This window comes from Hippocampus guttulatus, chromosome 5 (genome assembly GCF_054856545.1).
Source record: "Hippocampus guttulatus isolate MCC_2025c chromosome 5, RoL_Hgut_1.0, whole genome shotgun sequence".
NCBI classification, from domain to species: domain Eukaryota; kingdom Metazoa; phylum Chordata; class Actinopteri; order Syngnathiformes; family Syngnathidae; genus Hippocampus; species Hippocampus guttulatus.
In genome coordinates this window covers 16,829,757-16,850,324 of record NC_141265.1, presented here as the reverse complement: position 1 = coordinate 16,850,324, position 20,568 = coordinate 16,829,757, and the positions used below count along the sequence as shown (strand labels likewise).

Genomic DNA, 20,568 nt, shown 5'->3' with positions numbered 1-20,568 from the left:
TGACCAAAATGAATTATAGCCAACCACACCGTCAGTCGTGGCATGAGTCACACCACCATCTCTCCTCTCCTTTCCTCTCAGGTCTGAGCTGAGCCTCCAGCCGGTCACAGGTGAAGACGGTGACCAGTTTGAGTGCTCGGAGGGCTTCAGCTACGACGACATCAACCCCCAGGAGCCCAAGATTCCCATTCAACAGGAGTGTCACCGCAGCGGCAATCTGGGCGACGTGTTGACGGTCAACATTGTGCCTGTGAAGGACACAGTGACGTTTAAAGACACAGGCGGCATTGGGGGCAACTTTGACGTGCCATATGTTCTCCATCTGTGGCCTTGTGTCCTGCTACGAAATCTGCTGCCTTACCCGATCACCTATAAACTCAATGTACAGCTTTACTGGCAATCTGCATACGTCCAAAAAGGCATTACACTAAACTGCGGTCCTCTACTCAACAGGACAGCAGCGAGTGTGAAACAGAGTCCACGTTGAACCCGGGCCACTCCGCCCAACTTCACACTGCCGTCATCAACCAATCCAGCCTGGACCTTCGCCTGATTGACTACCTCGCTCAAGACTGGTCTGCTCAGTACAGGTCTGACTTCCCGTATACATATACTCCAACTGCTGTTTTTGCTTTTTTTTTCTTCCTTGCCAAAATGTGTAATGTGCTCCCATGTGGGCTAGCCACAATTGCGACGTACTTTCAGCTGTTCATATGGTGAAAAATTAAACAATTCAATCAAAATCAAAATATACTTTATCTTTTTTTCCTGTCGAATCTTTTTCAGTTGAATTCGATTTTTTGTAATTAAAAATGTGTATCGAGCTGTCTGGCGCTCTAGTTTCACTTGTAATAAAGCATTCTGTTGTCAACAGCCTGTGCAGTGAGCAGGAGGAAATTGCCTTCATTGTGTTTGAGTCCCTCCGCACGGAGGAGGAAGACTACAGCGAAGGGATGGAGAGGCGGCGGGATGAGCTGGACATCGCCGTGCACGTCAAGCACGACCAGGGCCAGATGGTGGTGGCCATCCACTCACCATACTGGATGGTGAACAAGACGGGCAGACTGCTGCAGTACAAGGCGGACGACATCCACCGCAAGCACCCGCTGGATTATGAGATGCCGCTGCTCTTCTCCTTCAAACCTCGTTACTTCCTGAAGAACAACAAGGTAAAGCTTGGAAATTGTTGAGAAATTAAACCATTTCAAAGGTTAGAGGATGTTTCTCGCCTCTCTCAGGTCCGTCTCATGATCTCTGAAAGCGAACTCTCTGATGATTTTTCCCTGGATACTGTTGGGAGCTACGGAGATGTGAAATGCAAAGGCCAGTATAAAGATTATCTGGTGAGTGTCTGGTAATGTTTTTTGTCTTAATACTCATTAATTCGATTATTATTGGATTAAAGAATTGGGGCGGGAGGTGTGGCTCATGAGTCATACATCCTTTGCCCACCCCTGATCTAAAATGTCTGTAGGTGTAAATGTGAGTGTGACTAATTTTTGCGCGATACACGACCTGCGATTGACTGGCAACTAGTCCAGGGTGTATGCCCCCTCTCACTCAAAAGCCAGCTCACGTGTCACCATAATGAGGACAAGCAGCAGAGAAAATGGATAAATGAACAAAACGCCACCTGATCCATCCCTCTTCCTCCTCCATCAGGTCGGTGTGAAGATCGACACGAGCAGCTTCAGTCTCACCCGCATCGTCACCTTCATGCCATTTTACATGCTAGTCAACAGGACTAAGCAGACTGTCCTCATATGTGAGGAGGGCCAGGAGAACTGGACCGTAGTCCCGCCTGAACAGGTGAGAGCCTGCATTCTTCGGGCCGTATTTATGCATGATCTTTCACAATTCAAAACAGTTTCCAGTACTTCAAACCTTTAACTAATTCAAATAAAGATGTGCTGTGGCATACTAGACAGATGACATGAATATAGAAATAGTCACTGTTATGTGAGCATAGGCATATTGACAAATAATTTATATTTCTGCGCTTACCATCTGTGTATGCAATCTTGTCTGTGTATGTGCGTTTTCACATGTTCATAAAAAGTGAATTATTTTTCACTGTTATTGCACCCTTTCCTATAATGAAAGTAAGAAGAAAAAAGAAATAGACACGAACTGCTCACCCTTTTAAAAACGACTGACATGGTTTGTTTGTTTGTTTGTTTTTGTGGTCATATTCTTTGTCTTCTAGTCCGCCATTCCGTTCTGGCCTGAAAATGATGCCAAGCTTCTGAAAGTCAAAACAGAAGGCTGTCTGTCTCCGCCTCGCACCATCAACTTCACACGTCCAGAGAACTGCTTATTGCTGCGCTTGGATAACACTGTAAGGACAATAAAATGGGTGACTGGTTGAGTGTTAATCAAAGGAAACATTTTCTTGTAGTCGACAGGATTATTATTATTTTTTATTTTTTTTGTCATAGGTGGGCGGTATCATTGTTGATGTCAATGTATCGGACCACTCTGCCACCATCCGATTTTCCGACTACCACGATGGCGCAGCACCCTTCCTTATCATCAACCACACTAAAGACCAGACCTTGCAGTTCTACCAGAGGTCAGCCACAAATGTTATTTTCATTATTATTCTATTGACAAACGTACTTCCTTTTATGTGGTGACAAAATGCCCAACGGTCACACGGATCTCCTGGTGAATATATATGGCCTGAAAAGTTAAAAAAATAAAAAAATCCTGACACCAGTTTCACTGTTGACACAAAAGCGTGTGAACATTTGTATTCATAACAGGATGTATAAGAAAGTCTCAAGGACCCAATCTTAAAACTGAACAGGAAGTCAGGCATGTTCGTTTTAAGCAGCTATTTCAGGACATTTACTTTTGCCAAGCTTCAAAAGACGGCATCCTCGTCATATGGCAACGCTTACTTCCAAGGCTTTTAACCTCCACCTTGAAGGTCATTTGGATGAATCACCATTTGAAAAGGGGCGTGCAAGGGGCTCATTACTACTCGCAGATTCAATCGTGGTTGCAGTTGCTGTGTACAGTGCTCCCAGAACACTGAATATGGTTCAAGTATGTGACAATGCTTCAGAAGTGCTCCGCTGAATAAGTCATAAGGCCGTGCGACTACCTCCATCATAAAAGTGAAAGACATTAGAGTGTATACAGAGGAAGCCGTGCAACAGTCAAAATGGAAGTGATTCAGATGCGTTTTGCGAGGAAGTTCCCTTTTGTGCAAGTTTTTCAAGTATATACATATTTTACACACGTTCTGTATGTATTTGTGTTGTGGGTCATGCAGCGTACAGACAGAGTCCCCATGGGTGCCCAGTGAACTGCTGGATCTCTCTTTCTCAATGGAGGAGGCCAGGTAGAAAGGAGGAACGAGTGTGATGTCATCTAATCCGTTCCTTTATGTCAAATCATCATCCGTGTCAAACCATGAAAATCTTGCAGCGGAATTGCTCCTCATGCATTTTCCAGTGGTTCTCTTGTGTCAATTCTGCTAATACCTCTTCCCCATGATTGAATGTTTGAGACGGCTTCTTTGGACTGGAGGGTTGCCGTGGTAATACATTCTTGGTGGCTGGGTGCTGTCATATCGTCGCGCTTTGTGTCTGCATGATGTGCTTGCTGTCGTTTGCAGTTAACCAAGGGAGTGGGGGGTTTTTTGTTTTGTTTTGTTTTGTTTTTCCAGTGTTTGATGGCTTTTGTTTGTTGTGTTCAGCTCCCAGAAGGCAGCAGAAGTGGAGGAGGTAGAGGCCGGGAAAGCCGTGCATTACACTTGGGCCAAGCCCACGGGCTCCCGGGAGCTCTGCTGGAGGTGCGGCAAATACAGCGGGAAGCTGAAGAGCGAAGAGGTGTGCGTAAAAACACGTCAAGCTTTTTGAAAAAAAAAAAAAAAACTGTAGAGCAATAAGACACTTGATTGGGTACACGTGCGCATCTAAGGTTGCCCAGTGAGCGCTGTCGGCGACTCACGCACAACTGTCAATTGCTTGACAACAATTGGCTACATCTTGTTTTGACCTGAAGCCCTCCTCATCTTGCATCCACAGGATCTGCGTGAGGACCTGAGGAAGAAAGGCAAACTTTTTGTTATCTCCTTTTATGAAGGTAATGTCAAAACTGCACTCATCCAAGCCCACCTGGTCAACGAAGCCCACCCTAAATGTGTTGTTGTGGTCTCCAAGGTCTCCAGCGCGTGGTGCTGTTCACAGAGGAACTGCGCATCTACAAGTTGCTGTGCGAGAGTGAGAAGGCACAGTTAGCTGAGCAGGAAATCATCCTGTCACTCTACAACGTCGGCGTTTCACTGGTCAACAACAGCAGCAGCCAAGAAGTCTCCTACATCGGGATCACCAGGTACATCACCCGGTCTTATGTCGTGTCTTTTTATTTTGGTGCCAACCGCTGTCCTGTTGCAGTTCCGATGTGGTGTGGGAAATGAAGCCCAAGAAGAAGAACCGGTGGAAGCCTATGAGCAATGAAGTGGCTGAGATGCTAGAGAAATGCTTCAAAGAGTACATTGAATCCGGACCCATTGACAAAGCCATCGTCGACCTGGACAACAGCTTCCAGGTCAGACACATATCCCGAACTATACAGGATATCTACATCAATAAGTATACCTCTAGCTGTAGAACCATATCTGTCATTGTATTTTTTTTTCAGTAATTAATTTTGAACCTTTAAGGGAAATTCAGTTCACAGTGCTCAATATTTTTATGACAGTTATACTTTACTATTTTTCACGAATTATCATTGAAATGTGTTTCAATCATTATATTGCATGTTGTTGTTCTCTGGCAGGTTTGCCTGTCTCCCAATGGGACGGACATGCGATTGCTGCAGCCGTGCGACGCCCCTCTCAGAAGGCACTTCCTGCCGGGCGTCAAGGTGGAGTACAGCGTCTCGCCGCGCCAGAGCTCCTACCGGGTCCAAATCCACCACATCCAGGTCAGACTCAAGTCATTGGGAAGCCAATTTGCTCCAAAAAAACAATGGGTCTTCACTGTATTCTGGACGTATGTTGCACAGATCCAGAATCAGCTCCCAGGAGCCATCTTTCCCTATGTTTTTTACCCGGTAAAGCTTCCAAAGTCTGTCACCATGGATGCAGGTCTGTTGAGCTGACTGATGTTTTGTCTGTTGTTTTTGTCTGTTTTGACCTATTTCGTCATTTTGTACAGAACCCAAGCCTCTGACCGACCTCAGCATCGTCACGAGGGCAGCAGGCCACTCTGACATCTCCCGCATCAAGTAAGGATGCTCTTTTAATTGCCATTTTTGGGCTTCACTATACTCTACAGTCTCTCTTCACATTGTTGGTCAGTTTTAAATTGTAAATATGTAAAAAAAAATTATACTACAGAATGGCAGCATTGAGCAAAGATTAGTTTTTTTTTTTTTTTTTTTTTTATAAGGTTACTCAAATCACCAATCGGAGGTCAGGAGAATGATCGATTCTTAAAATATTTCATAGCCCCGTCATCTTTTCCTCAGGTACTTCAAGGTACTGATCCAGGAAATGGATCTGAAGCTGGATCTGGGCTTCCTCTATGCAATCCTCGACCTGTTTACCCCAGAGGATGCCAGCGTCATAAGCGTCCAACAGGAGGTGCGGTCCTCCCGTCGTATAGTTTGACCGACAGCTTGAGTGCTCGTGTCCATTCACGTTCTGCGCTTCTGCTTGCTCTAGGTGGAACTGTTTGAGAAAGACGTGGAGTACATTAAGACGGAGCTGAACCACGTTTCCTCCGCTGATACCACGCCCATCAGCCTATACGAGTACTTCCACATTTCCCCCATCAAGGTACAATGCCAATTTACGATGTTATCTAAAAACAGATGTCAAAGGGGCGAGTCTTGTTTTTGTGTTTTTCCAGCTGCACATTTATGCAAAAAATTATGGCAAAGAAATAGTACATTCATTTGTGGAAAATAAATAGAAAACAATAGATGAATCATTACATTTATGGGTCCAAAACATGGTTAAATATATAGAATGAAATTAATTATGGGAAAATATTTTCCAGAATTCATTTTGGACAAAATATGTTTTAAATACACAAAATAAATTTTTGAGAATAATTTAAACTATATTACTGAGAATAGTTTAACCTATAATTACTAATTCAATTTATATGGAAATCATTTTAAAATATAAATTCATGAGAAAAATGTTTTGAAATAGTTTACGGTCAAAATTATTTTAAAAAATATTTAAAACTATTTTAGTAAATATATTAATGGGATAAATGACTTAAGTGTTCTGACATTCATGTATGAGGAAAAATGTGTTACCTGTTAAAAAAAAGGCCTCTCTAATTAACATCTTACCTCTAAGTAATGCCTGGTACTCCCTGCAGGTCAAATTATCAGTAGTATATGTTTAAAATTATTTCTTTTTACTATTTAAACATTTTTTTTTCCCGTTTGTGTTTCGTTAGCTCCATTTGAGTTTATCTCTGAGTACGGGTGGTGAGGACGGCCTGAAGGAAAAGAGGGAGAGGGAGCTCATACCTGTCCAGTCGCTCAACCTCCTGCTCAAGAGCATTGGCGCCACGCTCACCGACGTGCAGGACGTCGTCTTCAAGTATGTACCACTAATACGGAACAAACGAGTCACATCATCAAAGGGAAAGGGCTCACAATTGAATCTTGTTTGTGTCAGGCTTGCTTTCTTTGAGTTGACGTTCCAGTTCTGTACCACCCAGCAGCTCCAGTGGGAAGTCATCAGGCATTATTCCAAACAGGTAACCATGGTGATCTAGCACAGTGGTTCTCAAAATTTTTGGACAGGGGATCATGAGAAATGACTTGGAGCACCACGGAAGGCCTAACTATTCATCAAAAACAAGTTTTATTCTGAAAAGTTATATTTCATGTTTTTGTAAGTCATTCTTAACATTATGCACACTTTTAATGTCAACACTGTGCTCAAACAATCATTCAAAATGTATTGCACTAAAGTTGAATAAAAGATTTACCTGAATCAAAGTTTAAAAAGCAACAGTTGTTAAATGCAAATGTGACTCCTGGAATGAATTAAACTTGTAAGACAAGCTACCACTTTATATTTTAGGCAATCAAGCAAATGTATGTCCTGGTGCTGGGCCTAGATGTACTGGGAAATCCCTTCGGTCTGATCAGAGGGCTGTCCGAGGGAGTCGAGGCCTTCTTCTATGAGCCCTATCAGGTAAGGCGAAAAGTTCAAGTGCACATTTTAGTAATTTAATGGCTTCATTCGTGTTACCATTGGGATAATTAAAAAAGAAAAAGAAAACCACAAAGGTCAAATGAATGTGCAAAACTATACCGACGTGATCGTGTTTGCCTTTTGGTGTTCCACAGGGCGCGATCCAGGGGCCAGAGGAGTTTGTGGAAGGGATGGCGCTTGGAGTGAAGGCTCTGGTAGGAGGAGCTGTAGGTAAGCAAATCCGATTAACGTAGTCGTGTTAACCATGGTTTTATTTCCGTTTTAAGGTCAGGTTCCAGTGTATTTATGTCAGTTTTCAGTTTTCCTTGTATTCATGTTTTAAGTCAGTTTTCAAGTATTTTACGACAGTTTTTCAAGAATTTAAATTTGAAGGTCCTTATAGGGTAAAATACAGGTTTTGATATGTCTGGGCTTTCAGTCATAATATGACATAATTTGTCTTAAAATGATGCCAAGCAGCATGCAATTTGAACAATGAAACTGGTGCACATCACAGGGGGCATAGCGGGTGCGGCCTCCAGGATCACTGGCGCCATGGCCAAGGGCGTTGCCGCCATCACGATGGATGAAGAGTACCAGCAGAAGAGGAGAGAGGCCATGAACAAGCAGCCCAGCAGCCTTAGAGAGGGTCTCACCAGGGGTGGGAAAGGATTGGTTTCGGTACGCATTTCTCCTCTATGACACATTTACTGTTGAGAAGAAGCAGTGGTTAATTTGGGATGTTTTCTTGGGCAGGGATTTGTTAGCGGAATAACAGGCATTGTCACCAAACCCATTAAAGGTAGGCAACACTATGTTGACCCCCCATGTAACAATTTTTTTGTTTGTTTGCTTGTTTGTTTGTTTGTTTTTTTATACATGGGGTGTTACAGTTTACCATGATACCTTCCAAACCCAACCACAATAGGTGAAAATCTGGGATGCCATGAGACCAGATTAAAAAAAATGTGCGGAATGTATTCCTGTGGTTAACTCACTTTATTTAAATGTTTTAATTGTGTGGTGATGTCACTGCGCAGGAGCACAAAAGGAAGGAGCGGCAGGCTTCTTCAAAGGAGTTGGGAAAGGTCTGGTGGGTGCCGTCGCCAGGCCCACCGGCGGCATCATTGACATGGCCAGCAGCACCTTTCAAGGCATCAAGAGGTTGCTTCTCTTTTTCACCATTTTTTTCTATATATTTTTGAAGACATTTTAGCGGGTCATTGGACAAACAATCAAATACTAAATGAAAGCACACGCAAGGAGCTGCCATAGGCCGCAAATCGAGTCACGCATTTGGTCCAAGGTGTGGATTTCCATGTGGGATTTTTGCATCCGTTTTAGGGCGGCGGAGACGTCGCAAGACATCGAATCCCTGCGCCCCCCTCGCTTCATCCACGAAGATGGAGTCATACGGCCATACAGGCAAAGAGAGGGCATCGGAAGTCAGATGCTTCAGGTAGGACACCCAACGGAGTGACCTCATCGAGTCATAGTCCCCTAGAATAATGCATTTTGAATTGTGCTGCAGTCCAAGTAACTTCCACTTACAGTGGAAGTTGACATTTGGGCGGTGACCTGTCGAAAGACTCCAAAAAAATGCTCAGGTCACAAATATTTTGCATCAGATGCTTCCTCTTTTTGCGTATTGTGTGAATCAGGCCAGCCAGTGACACACTGTAACCTCCAGAGGCGGACAGCGGTACTACAAGTCAGGCGGTGCCCTTACCACTGTGTGGCACTGGCTTAGAACAATTAGACATTATCAAGGGATGCGTTTTCTAGAGTCATGTATGTTTTTTTAATGATATTACGTTATTCAATTTTTACAATATTTTATGATCTCAGTTAGTCTGACTTATCTTGTGATCAAAACTGAAGCAGTGCACCTTCAAAGGGACGTTTGATCCAAGTCGTTTTTATTCTGCTTTTGTTTATGCTCAATTAATGAATTTAAAATAATGAGTGCCTTGCGTGGAAATTGTATTACTAGGTAAACCGTTACATTACTTAGTTACATATTGTGAATATACTATATAATTATATTATTCACAATCAAATTTATCCAAACATTTAAATATTGTACCTTTTAACGTGTCATTTGACTTAAAGTACTTAAGAGTTGTATAAAAAAATCACATTAAAATATTAGTTTATTTTTATGCATGTAGATATTTAAGTTATTAAAACAAATATCTCTTCATTTTTAATTTACACTCCACATTAAAACATTTCTTTTTATTTTGTGTGAATTTATACCAATTATTTTTAGACATGTAGTCGGCAATGTTTAATTAATTTAGCAGAAAAGAATTGAAAAGGGTTATTTATTTATTTGGGGGGGTTGCCTTCCATGAATTTGAGAAAGCAGCCAAAGTTCCCGAGCCGCTTGTTATGACGTTCACGCGACGTATTTAGAAGGCATTGAAAGTGAAATCACACGACAGAATCTCTGCAAGGAATGGGCCACATTTTTTCACTTTGAACTTTGAGGTCAGAATGATGCAGCGGTGCTTTAATTATGATGAGTGTTGTTCTTGTGACGCTGAGTTTTGAGAAGTTGGATCGATGGTTAGCGAGTGAATCGGAAGGGCCATCAACAGCCTGGTGGGTTTGTGTAGTCGTGTGTCTGATGTTGTGACCTTCTCTCTTGTCATGTCCACAGAGTAGCTTGAGCCTCAGTGACTTCACTGACAGTGAGGATGATTGCGATGAGGATCAGAATCAGGAGGAGGATTATGAGGATGAGGAAGACAGCTAGCGCTCCGAGCTCAAAATAAATAAATACAGAAATAAGCAAATGATTTCTCTTTCTAGGAAGGTAGTAAGACGTTGAGTGCTCACTGAAAGCATTTGCATTAAAGCACTTCATGAGGCTTCTCTAAACCAAGTGGTCTAATATATGAGTTCAGCACTGTGTGATTATTATTATTTTTGTTCTGCCTGAATTCTTGACAGATTCAGGTACTTTTTTTTTGTATTTCTAATCAGTTACATTTTTGTTAGACGTGTGTGTGGGGGGGGGGGGGGCATTTCCCTTTTTCACCAATGGTCATCTTTTTTTGCCATTGTTATTTTTTTTCTCCCCATTGTTGTTTCCTGTCCTCCATCTTGTCTCAAATCCCCAACATTTCCCCAATAAAGTTTTGGACATTGTCAAACTCCACCTGCCATTTGTTGTCTTTGTTTTTCAACCCTACCTACACCCCCACAACGTCAACACTCCACATCAAGTCATTTCAGAAATGTTAATTGTCACTTCTTGTCCCGTGTGCGTGTTGTGTGTCTCTGCAGAAAATCGAGAACGGCCGTTTTGCTAAATACCGATACTTTGCTCACGCTAAAGTCAATGACTCGGACTTCCTCATGATCACCAAGAAGTAAGTGTTCGCTCCCGCTTGTTGATTAATGACATCATTGATCGCCTCCTTTGATGATGATGATTTTTATTTTATTTTTTTTGCCATCCAAGGGGCATTTTCTTTGTGACCACGGGCACGTTCGGTCAACTGATCTGCGAGTGGCAATACTTATTTGACGAGTTCACCAAGGAGCCCACCATAATTGAGAACCGACGACTTCGCATCGAGGCCAAGGTGATGCCTTTTATTTATTTTTTAAATCTTGTATGAAACAAGCACGTAGCTAAGCTTGTAGACTGCTAGCTTAATGCTAATGCTAATACATCACGGAAAACACTAATTTCCCGTGATTAATATGCAATTTATTGGCAGAAAAGTATTGCAAAATTGTTCTCCCGTTTTGCTGGAAATTACAGTATAAAACATTTAAGCAACTGATTTTTATTTTTTTTACACATTTCAGTGTTTACAGACGTCTATGTACAGTACATCCACATTTCAGATAAAAAAAAACTCCATATGAAGCATGTGTCTCATTTTGTGAGTGTTTTTTCAAAATCTGAAAATATACTGTGTATATGTATATATTTTTTTTGAATGAAAGCGTTCAGCACATGCATGCTTTTATTTTGATTGTCTTGGGGGAGAGGAGAGACAAACCTCACTTCATTCATCGTTTGTGTTGCGACCGGATTTCTAAAAGAAATCTATCCAATTTGCTCTTCTCTAAATCTTTTCTTCTGTGTGCAGGAGCGAGTCAAGTCTGTGTTTCACGCCAAAGAGTTCGGCAAGATCATTAATTTCAGGACGCCCGAGATCGCCACGGTGAGTCGCCATCCTCGTGTTAGTTCTCTCCGTGCTTGAACGGATTACAACATCCTGGCTTGTTTTTGTCCCTTCAGTGGGTTCTCGCTAGACTGGAGGATGCCAGGGAGAGTTTACCCAAATACTGAATGCAAACGTCACAACACAGAAGATGTCTGAGCATTTATTCGATATCCAGTTGGATGCAGCGATAGGATGTTGAAGAAATGCTTGCCAAACACACACTAAAACACACAATGGAGCTCATGCCCATCAGTGCCTTTTGTTTGTTCACCTCACCTCGCGTGTTCGTGTGTGCGAGTTTTATAACAAGTCTGTCAAATCAAATCTCAAGTTTACTGAACAAAGGGAATTATCACATTTCATGTTTGTTGTTTGTTTTTTTTTTTGCCCCCCCCTGACTTTTAATGTCACACGCTCACGTAATGACTCACTTTCTACTCGGTGACTCCTACAGTATTTTTTTTGGTATCCGTTTCCACAAGCTAAAACTCTGGAGTGTGCGAGTTAAGATGCATGCCGTTTTTATACTAAACTGCTGTATATTAATCTTGTAGGCTATGTATATACATAAATATATGGATGCATCTGTTCACAAATGGGTCTAATGGAAGCAGACTGATTTTTCTGTTTTTGTATCACATTGTCACCACCAATGAGCATAAACATTTCCTTTTTTGTTGTTACTGTTTTAGCTCCAACACCACAAAAAGATATATTATTTTTGGAAACAAACAAGATAAATCACAATTTTGGATTTTTTTTTAACTGACAAACTGAGAGATACTTGCATTAATTTTGAGATGCAACCATTTTGGGTTTATTTTACAACAAAAATTGGACACTATAATATTTTTTTCTTTTTATTAATAAAACTTTTTTTTTGTTGTGTTTAGTATAGACACAAATTTTTATTTTTATTTTTTAGTTCACAAAATTTGGAGATGCATTTTTTTCCTGAGATTATTTTGTTTCCTTCTGAAACATTTAATTTTTATTTTCAGATAAAAACTTAACAATCTCACAATATTGGATATTCATCACTTAATTTGACCCCCCCCCCCCCCCCACATTAACAAATTCAAAGTACAAAGTAATGCAAACAAACTGGAGATAATGTACATGCTTCTCGTTGGACAGTAATGATATGCCAGGCCAAACATGTTTATAAAGCGAAAAGAAAAATCGATTTAAAAGAAGGGAATCCTCATGGTCATCACCATTCTTTTTTTTTTTTTTTTTGCTCGAGTATATTTTGGTGCTGATGTACTTTTTCAGGTGTTCACTGCAGTGACTTCCTTTCTGTTTAATAAATAAATAATTGGTGTGCTTGCTTTCTGCATCTCTTTCCGCACTGCATCAACCTCACTTTTAACAAAAATACGAACACAAATTTTCTTTCCAAACACGGCGAAGAGTTTTGGCTAAGGCACAACTTGGGTTAATACACTGAAACTGAATAAATAGAAAGGCACTGACTTTTGACAATGACATTAAAAAAAAAAAAAAAGAAGGGTTGTGGCGGTTAGAGCAGGTTGAAGACTTGAAGGTTCTGTCTGAGGATGGTGTCCTTGACGGCGGTGAACACAAAGCGGATGTTCTCTGTGTCAGTGGCGCAGGTGAAGTGCGGGTAGACCTTCTTGTCTTTATCTGGGTTTTGTTCCTGGTACATCTTGAGGATAAACTCTTGAGCTGCCGACGCATCGTGACGAGGCCCTGAACGCCACGCACAGAATATTAGGATGATTTAAGTCTTATTGTTACCTCTTTTTTTTCACATGGACTAAATTTGTGTCATATGTAAAAATCTGAATCACAGGAAGCAGGCTATTTTTTTTTTACTTCATGATGTCATTGTCCAGTGAAGAGCATGCATCGGCATAATCTTTACTTTTTACATTTCAAGTGGTGTTTGTAAAAAAAATTAAATTAAATTAAACAACCACTTGTAATCCCCCTCCACATTCCCTTTTGTTTTTCCCTTTCACCAAAACACAATTTTTTGCATAAAAACAAAATGTAAAAATGTCAACATTCATCTGAAAACTTTTTTTTCAGTGATAATAGAAAAAAGTACTTTTTTTGGCAATGCATATTCATACAATAGGCTGTTTGCATACTGTAATATTTGTTTTTATATTGCCTTTAATTTTGCTTGCTGTTTGTATAAAAGCAGAAATCTCTTGAAATTTCCAGCCACGGGCTCTCATATCTCTTTTGAATCAAAATATGTCATCCAATCGAGGAACCAACCAGAGAATTGTGGGAAGTAGTCAACCAGGTGGGAGTGCAGGATTTTCTCCTGGAGGATGTCCGTCTTGTTGAGGAAGAGGATGACGGAGGAGCTTTGGAACCACGAGTATGTGATGATGGTCTTGAACAGAGCCTTGCTCTCCTCCATGCGGTTCTGACAAAACGACACGACATCATCATTGCTCTCATCTGGATTTTTTGTTACATTCTTAATCAGGTTTTGGTGATGTTTTTTATTGGTGGCTTTAGTCAAGGATTGCCATCATCAATGGCCGTCACGGCTTTTGCAGTGCCCTCACTTCATTGTCGGACTCCACCAAAACTTGGTCGTACTCGCTGAGCGCCACCAGGAACATGATGGATGTGACGTCCTCGAAGCAGTGGATCCACTTCCTCCGCTCAGAACGTTGACCGCCCACGTCCACCATCCTAGCGCCGGCCGCAAAGGTAAGTTTTGTTTGGAATTGATGCTTGTAGGTGGGTGAGGTGGGCCATACCTGAAGATGACGCTCTCCATGTCGAAGGGGTACTCGATAATGCCTGTCGTGGGAACCCGGACTCGCAGGATATCCTGGAGGTTGGGTACGTAGCAGGGCTGCGAGATGCGATCTAGTTCGGTGAGATAGCTGGAGGGTCAACGAAGACAATTTTACTGTTAAGTGTTTTACACTTGTGGTTTTTCTGGTCACAGGTTTGATCGGGATTTTTGTCATGGGTTTTTGGATTTTATCACATTTTGATCATCATTTTTTTAAACATTTTTTTTGTGCATGTTTTTTTTGTTCTTACAATATAAGAAATACAAAACCGTGGGTTTTCATAATGGTTTTGATCATGAGTATTCTAGGGCCTTGGTGCCTGATTTTTTTTTTCCTGTGGTTATCATGCTTTAGTCTGGATTTTCGGTGAGCTATTTTGTCACTTTTTGATTGTGACTTTGGTGGCATTTTGGGCCAGATTTGCTCAGGATTATAATCAGGATTTTGTTTTGTTGTTTTTTGATCAAAATTTTTATTCATGACACTTGATCGTGCGTTTTGGTCAGAATTTTTGGTACGTGTTATTTTGTCAGTTTTAAAAAATATTTTGGTCAAGTTTTCAGTCATGTGTTCAGTCAGGATTTTTTGGGTCAGAATTATTTTGTCACATTTTTCATCTAGCTTTTGCTTATATTTTGCTTTAAATTTTGATCATGGTTTTTGTTCCGAATTTTTTTTCAGGATGATTTTGTCATGTTTAGCTGATGATCTTTGGTGACGTTTTTTGTTCGGGACTTGAGCCTCACTACTTGGTGGAGTCAGACAGCTGGTATTCCCGGCGGCGATCGAAGCATTCCTGCAACCCGCCGTCATTCCACAATCTCCCGATGGCTGCCGCGTGCTCTTGATCAAGGTCTTCCACCTTGGCCACCTCCACCTCCAGCAGCGTGTTGGCACTCATCTGCCACACAGCAGAGACGTCCAAATGACGTGTTTGCGGCAGAGAGCCTTCCCTTTTTACCTGATGGCGTGCGTCATGGAAGGGGATGTGCAGGGTCTCCATGGCTCGGATGATGGTCTGCATGGACGTGTAGATGTTTTGGTAGACCAGCTTGGCGTAGTTGCGCTTGTCCTCCTCGCTGTATCCTCCTCCATGGATGATCCTCATCTGTTTGATGAAGGTGCTCTTACCGCTCTCGCCCGTGCCTGGTACACAGTTTTGGGCCGGTCACGTATTTTTTTGTGATTTTTCTTGTCGTGGTCAAGTTTTTATTTTTCTTATGGTTGTGATGAGGAATTTTGGTCTTGAATATTTGGCCATGGTTTTTGATCTACGTTGCGGTAAGGATCATGTGTTTTGGTCATGGATGAGGTAATGATTTTGGTCATTATTTGTGATAGATATCATGATTTTTTTTTTTTTTAAGAATCTTTGGTCGTAGTTGTTGGTCATGGTCATGTGTTTGCTCAGGCTTGAGGTGGTGATTTTTTTGGTCTTGAGTTTTGGTAATGGTTTTTGGTTAGGGTTGTGGTCATGATTGTGTGTTTCAGTCATGGATGTGGTTATGATTTATTATAATTGCTATAACTTTTTTGTCGTATTTATGTTTTTGCTCAGGGATGTGATTGTGATTTTGGTCAAAAATTTTGGTCTGAGTTTTGGGTGATGATTTTGGTCGGGGGTCATGTTTTTGCTCTTGTTCATAACTCATTGGTGATGATTTTTGGGGTCAATGTCATGTTTTTATTCATAGGTTTTGGTCAGGGTTGTCGTCATGTTTTAGTTGTCATCATTGTCAAGATGTTTTGGGTCAGGATTTTTTTGCCAGATTCATGGTCAGAATTTTTTTTGGGGGGGTAGAGGGGAGTCATTGTTTTTGGTCATATTTTTGGCATCTTTTGGTGAATGTTCATGTTCATTGGAGTCAAGTTTTCATGATCATGACTCAGTCGGATTTGGTATGTTAAATCACTTGGAGTGACTTTCAGTCAGCACTCTTGCAACCGCCTCCACAAGCATGGCACAGACACGTGATTGGATACCAGTCGTGGAGTTGTAAAGTTGGCCAGTCTATACAACCCCTAACACGTGCGAGTTGCGCGCGCGCGCACTCACATGCACACACACACACACACACACACACACACACACACACAAAGAAAGCTGCATTATTTGCTTGTATTATATTTGACTGCCAAACGGACCTGGGGAAAACTGCCATGACCGGATGTGATGTTTTTAGTTGCTTGAATTTCTGCTGTGTTGTCCCTCCATTATGTATACATTTTTGGAGGAGTCTTGGGGGTAACAATACTCATGCGACAGCGAAAAGGCTATTTTTGTTTGCATGTGTATCGTTGCTATGTTAATCCCCACCCCCGTGCAGCGAGCTTTGTATTGCAACAGTTTAAGTTGCCACTCGAGCAAACATGTCACGTGATCGTTTTGAATGCATCTTTGTTTACAAGTCAAGTTGCCTGGCGCAAACACGTTCTTTTTCAGTCTTCCTCACAAAAATGAAGCAAACAAGCACAGTTTGGCGTCAATAATAACATGCATTTGTCCTACTCGTATCCCAGACTTGTCTTACTAGTCCTACTAGTCAGGACAAAGAGTTTAGTAGCACATGATGCACCTTAACCTGGAGATGAAGGATATTGACATCTCTTCCACAAGCAACTGCATGCATTAGCAAAACGGCTAAGTCTTAGTCGTTATGTCTTTTTCCGACTACTCCACTGTGTTAAATTTCTCCACATTACTGGCAAAACTGCACAAGATGACATGTGCATGTTTACCGGTACCGATAGGGGCATTACAACAGTTTACAATTCAACATGTAGCTCTTCACTTTTTAGTACAAGTAGCTTGCAGATGTCAACAAGCACACAGTTTTTAGTAACGTGTCGTCCCGCGAGTGTTGTTTAAGGTTTGATTTGCATTGAGTTTGCATACGGGGCAGCCGCAGCAGCTATGTGGTCTTCCATCATACCAGCGCCACACCCAGGCCTCGACTCGCTTGAAAGGTTACCAAAACAATCCTCGCAAAGTTGCAAAGCAAGGAACGTGGTAGGAAAATGTGATGTATTCATTCAATAAGATTATAGCCTGATTTTTTTTTTCCCAGTCAGTAACAGATTTTTTGTTTTATTTGTTATTGAAGGGGCATGCACTGGTCACTTTATTAGGTACACCTGCACAATCCAATGAGAGACAGAACTGTGTCAAAACTGACTGGCTTTAAATAAATAAACAGGATAAGTGTGACGTCACAGGGTTAGAATTCATTTTTTAAAATGAATAGGAGCCAGAAAATGCCTTCATTGATAAAATAAGCTTAAATTTAAATGCATGAAATGTGTTAAAATGGAATAAATCTCAATTTGATTTTAAAATTCTGGATAGATCGTTGAAAACAAATTAGATTTGATTTTTAAAAATGGAAATGCAGTAGACAATTAACCAAATAAAATACAATTAATAATAAAAAGAAAATCATTCAAATAACTGACAATTAAAAACTAGATAACCATAGAAAATTAATGAAATAGCAAAATGAGATTAAATTCAATTAATGAAATAAAAAAATACAATTTAATCCAGTAATAATATAATTGAAAAAATACAATCAAACACAATAAAACAATAAGCAGAACAAAACAAATCTGGAAAACCAAAGTCAAGCGATGGATGGACAACCCATTAATGAAAATGAAATTCTATTTTTTAAACGTCAATTGAACCGATAAAATTAGATTAAACAGAAAAACGTATTAAAACTAACCAGCGCAATTTAATTTAAAAACTAGAAAAGGAGGAGGAAATGAATGAAATCAAGAATGCATTAAATTAAAAAGCGGTAAACTATTCTGGTGACATCGTTTCATGGCACGACTGGGTCAAATCATTAGAAACAGCGTCCACACCACCGCCAACTACATCAACTCAGCTTGTCCATCCAAAGTCAGCTTGAATGTATTTCTAAATGCAGAAATCTTGATTTCAACCTGTCATGTGTTCACCCACCATGGGTCACAGTAGGCAGCACACACACCAGACACCCAATTCAATTTCCTCATCAAAATGGGTCGCTCTCACCTAAGAGGAGCAGCTTGAGCTCCCGGCGGCAGTTCTTCTTGTCTCTCTTCAGCTGCTTCTCGATTTCGTCGTTGATCTGCTGCCTCACCCGGGCCTCGGACGACATGCAGCATCCTCCCATGTCTGAGACTCATACGCACGCCAGTGTTGCCTCGCGCTCCTCTTCCTCACTCACGGGAAGAAGGCCCTGAATAAACATGATGAGGTGTGGCGACTGCACGCTGGTGCCGTGATATCAGATCGTCCTTTTGCCATCGAAATGAATGGAAATGACATGAGGTAAGTCAGCGTGTAGCGCATTTCATATGCGAGACAACTCACTGCGATTCACGCCGGGCAAAGACAAAACAGCTACAAGCATCGACAAACACGGCAGTTAACGGCATTCAGAAGCAAAGCAGAGAAAACAAAAGTCGCTTTCAAAAATTACGAGCAGGTGTGTTGACACATTAAGAGATCACTTTAAAAAGTAAAGAAATTAGAGTAGGTTTTGAAAATGACTTCACTTATTCATTTCTATGCAGCATAACAGCTAAATGCAGCTTCACCATGTTTACTTTGAGCACTAGGCTCCGCTAATTGACCCTGCGGATCTCATAGCCCAACTGGGTTGATGTTCACTAAGCATTTATTTCATGTATTCAAGACCCAAACCATTCAGTGATTTATAGATCAATGGCAGTATTTTTGGATGTATTCTACAGCTGATTGGGAGTCAGCGCAAGGCCTTTTCGACTGTAGTAATACTTTCTGACCTTTTTTATTCTGGTCAGAACCTGAGCGACAGCAGTGTAAATGAGCTACAGCTGTTTGATGCTCTTTTGAGGGAGTTCAGTCAGAAGACCGCGACAATCATCAAGTCTGCTGGAGATAAAAGCATACGGTAGATTAAAATTCTCCTCGTCTGCTTGCTGGTTAATTAAACTGCTGTCATTTGAGGATACAGATAAATATAGCTGTGTGTCATCTGCAAAACCATGATAGCCAATATTTGCATTCTGAAGCATTTGACCCAAAGGTAACATCTACAGACTGAACAAAAGGGGTCCAAGGCCTGACCCTTGAGGGGCCCCACATGTCATGACCATACCATGCGATCAGAATGAAAGATTCCAATGTTCACAAAATAACTCTTTTTCTCTAAGTTGGACCTGAACCTTGACAGCACCTACTTTAAGGAGCTTAAGAAACTTGCCTGCATGAAGTGAGCACTTCATTATTGACTATAACTCAGTTCGAGCAAATTTCACAATAGTTTTGAAAAAGTCCAACGGTATTGAGCCAAGACAACTCGACGATGGGTTTCAACTGCAGAACGAAATCTGTGATGTGTTTTGATCCGTCAATCAGTTCCAGCCTTCTAAAAAAAATTGTATTTTAATGAGGGGATAAATATTGTACATTAAAAAACCAGAGTAAAGACTTCATTATATAGGATAAAAAATAATTAGGCTGTTTTCCCCACTGCATCAACTTAATTTCTATCTTGCTGTTCTTCCTGGTGTGCTCACTAGGGGGCAGTAGAAACTTTACCGTCAAACTGAAGCGGTCTCAACCGCTCTTTTGCTAATACAGCACTAACATTAATGCTTCACAGAGGATAAAGAAAATGCCTGTGACCCCCCAACATACTCACGGTTCCCCACGGATTCGCCTGTTTGGGAATTCTTTATAAAATGTTTTTGAATCCTTCAAACAATCTTATAATTTCTGTGTGGGTGGGGAGCAAACCAGTGGGTTTTTTTGTGCTAAATCCTTCTTGCTGTTTTTTCAAAAAAAATTATAATTTTTTAATAATTGACTGATTTCTTCCCGAGTGGATTTAGAACTGATGTTAATTTGGCGCAGATTTTCACTGTTGAATGTGTTGCTACATTTTTTGTTCACTCCATTATCCTGAAGCGTGATGATAGCACCGCAACACAGATGCGATGTTGTATGTTTAGTTTGACAGTAAACTTCAACCAGGTGCATTTGTGAATTAAGAGTTAGGTTCAGCAACAATTGCACTGTTTTCTGAACCACAACTAAAAATTAAAACGCATGGTAAAGTCGCTTTTGCGCCAAATCACACAAAACGGGATGGATGTTTGGATGTTCCTAACGTCTAAGAATTTTCATAGAAATAAAATGACGCATGAAACAAACAATTTGAAGTGTAAAAAATGCTGAAAAGCTAGAGAGGAGCCATTATGACCCTCACATAACTTATTTCTGCGTGAAATCCTACCAAAAATGTATTTAGTGTCAAGTGTGAGAAATAACGTTTTTATATATTTTAAATAATGATGACAGACAGTAAATGACGATCTTCAAGCACGAGCGCGTCAGTGAACAAAATGACGACTCAAAGCACTGGACATGGCAACG

The 20,568-nt window shown here is 40.9% G+C and overlaps 2 protein-coding genes across 5 annotated transcripts in view; one reads left to right on the top strand and one right to left on the bottom strand.

Moving 5' to 3' along the window:
* vps13a (vacuolar protein sorting 13 homolog A) overlaps positions 1-12,701 on the top strand; it is a 31,080-nt gene extending 18,379 nt beyond the window's left edge. Inside the window, exons 48-76 of one of the 3 annotated variants that reach the window (XM_086112118.1) lie at positions 82-382; positions 454-590; positions 875-1,169; positions 1,239-1,343; positions 1,663-1,809; positions 2,207-2,338; positions 2,439-2,572; positions 3,281-3,349; positions 3,707-3,839; positions 4,038-4,095; positions 4,173-4,344; positions 4,407-4,560; positions 4,792-4,938; positions 5,020-5,101; positions 5,172-5,241; positions 5,485-5,599; positions 5,681-5,794; positions 6,432-6,577; positions 6,656-6,737; positions 7,067-7,180; positions 7,336-7,411; positions 7,698-7,861; positions 7,937-7,982; positions 8,221-8,344; positions 8,525-8,639; positions 10,475-10,560; positions 10,653-10,776; positions 11,293-11,367; positions 11,445-12,701. In XM_086112118.1, coding sequence (XP_085968244.1) covers positions 82-382; positions 454-590; positions 875-1,169; positions 1,239-1,343; positions 1,663-1,809; positions 2,207-2,338; positions 2,439-2,572; positions 3,281-3,349; positions 3,707-3,839; positions 4,038-4,095; positions 4,173-4,344; positions 4,407-4,560; positions 4,792-4,938; positions 5,020-5,101; positions 5,172-5,241; positions 5,485-5,599; positions 5,681-5,794; positions 6,432-6,577; positions 6,656-6,737; positions 7,067-7,180; positions 7,336-7,411; positions 7,698-7,861; positions 7,937-7,982; positions 8,221-8,344; positions 8,525-8,639; positions 10,475-10,560; positions 10,653-10,776; positions 11,293-11,367; positions 11,445-11,495 — 3,568 coding nt within the window. In that variant the 3' untranslated portion in view covers positions 11,496-12,701. Of the gene's footprint in view, positions 1-81; positions 383-453; positions 591-874; positions 1,170-1,238; positions 1,344-1,662; positions 1,810-2,206; positions 2,339-2,438; positions 2,573-3,280; positions 3,350-3,706; positions 3,840-4,037; positions 4,096-4,172; positions 4,345-4,406; positions 4,561-4,791; positions 4,939-5,019; positions 5,102-5,171; positions 5,242-5,484; positions 5,600-5,680; positions 5,795-6,431; positions 6,578-6,655; positions 6,738-7,066; positions 7,181-7,335; positions 7,412-7,697; positions 7,862-7,936; positions 7,983-8,220; positions 8,345-8,524; positions 8,640-9,845; positions 10,426-10,474; positions 10,561-10,652; positions 10,777-11,292; positions 11,368-11,444 lie in introns of those variants that run through there. The other 2 variants (XM_086112119.1, XM_086112120.1) reach the window with 2 other exon arrangements.
* Positions 12,702-12,793: 92 nt separating this feature from the next.
* LOC147205280 (guanine nucleotide-binding protein subunit alpha-14-like) lies at positions 12,794-18,370 on the bottom strand. 2 transcript variants are annotated; one of them, XM_086112121.1, is made up of 7 exons: positions 18,199-18,342; positions 15,121-15,305; positions 14,906-15,060; positions 14,118-14,246; positions 13,920-14,049; positions 13,621-13,774; positions 12,794-13,083 (listed from the first exon to the last, which is right to left on the bottom strand). In XM_086112121.1, the coding sequence occupies exons 1-7, from the start codon at positions 18,317-18,319 to the stop codon at positions 12,893-12,895; spliced, it is 1,065 nt and encodes a 354-aa protein (XP_085968247.1). In that variant the 5' UTR covers positions 18,320-18,342; the 3' UTR covers positions 12,794-12,892. The 2 variants fall into 2 exon arrangements, with proteins under 2 accessions (XP_085968247.1, XP_085968248.1); XM_086112122.1 differs by having other exon boundaries at positions 14,906-15,305; positions 18,199-18,370.
* Positions 18,371-20,568: the final 2,198 nt, after the last annotated feature.

Coding starts and splice junctions, on each gene's coding strand:
- LOC147205280 (XM_086112122.1), bottom strand. CDS start 18,319: ATGGGAGGATGCTGCATGTCGTCCGAGGCCCGGGTGAGGCAGCAGATC. Junction 14,050..14,117: donor ATGGAGAGCGTCATCTTCAG/GTATGGCCCACC, acceptor GGCCGGCGCTAG/GATGGTGGACGTGGGCGGTC. Junction 13,084..13,620: donor CTACTTCCCACAATTCTCTG/GTTGGTTCCTCG, acceptor CGTGGCGTTCAG/GGCCTCGTCACGATGCGTCG.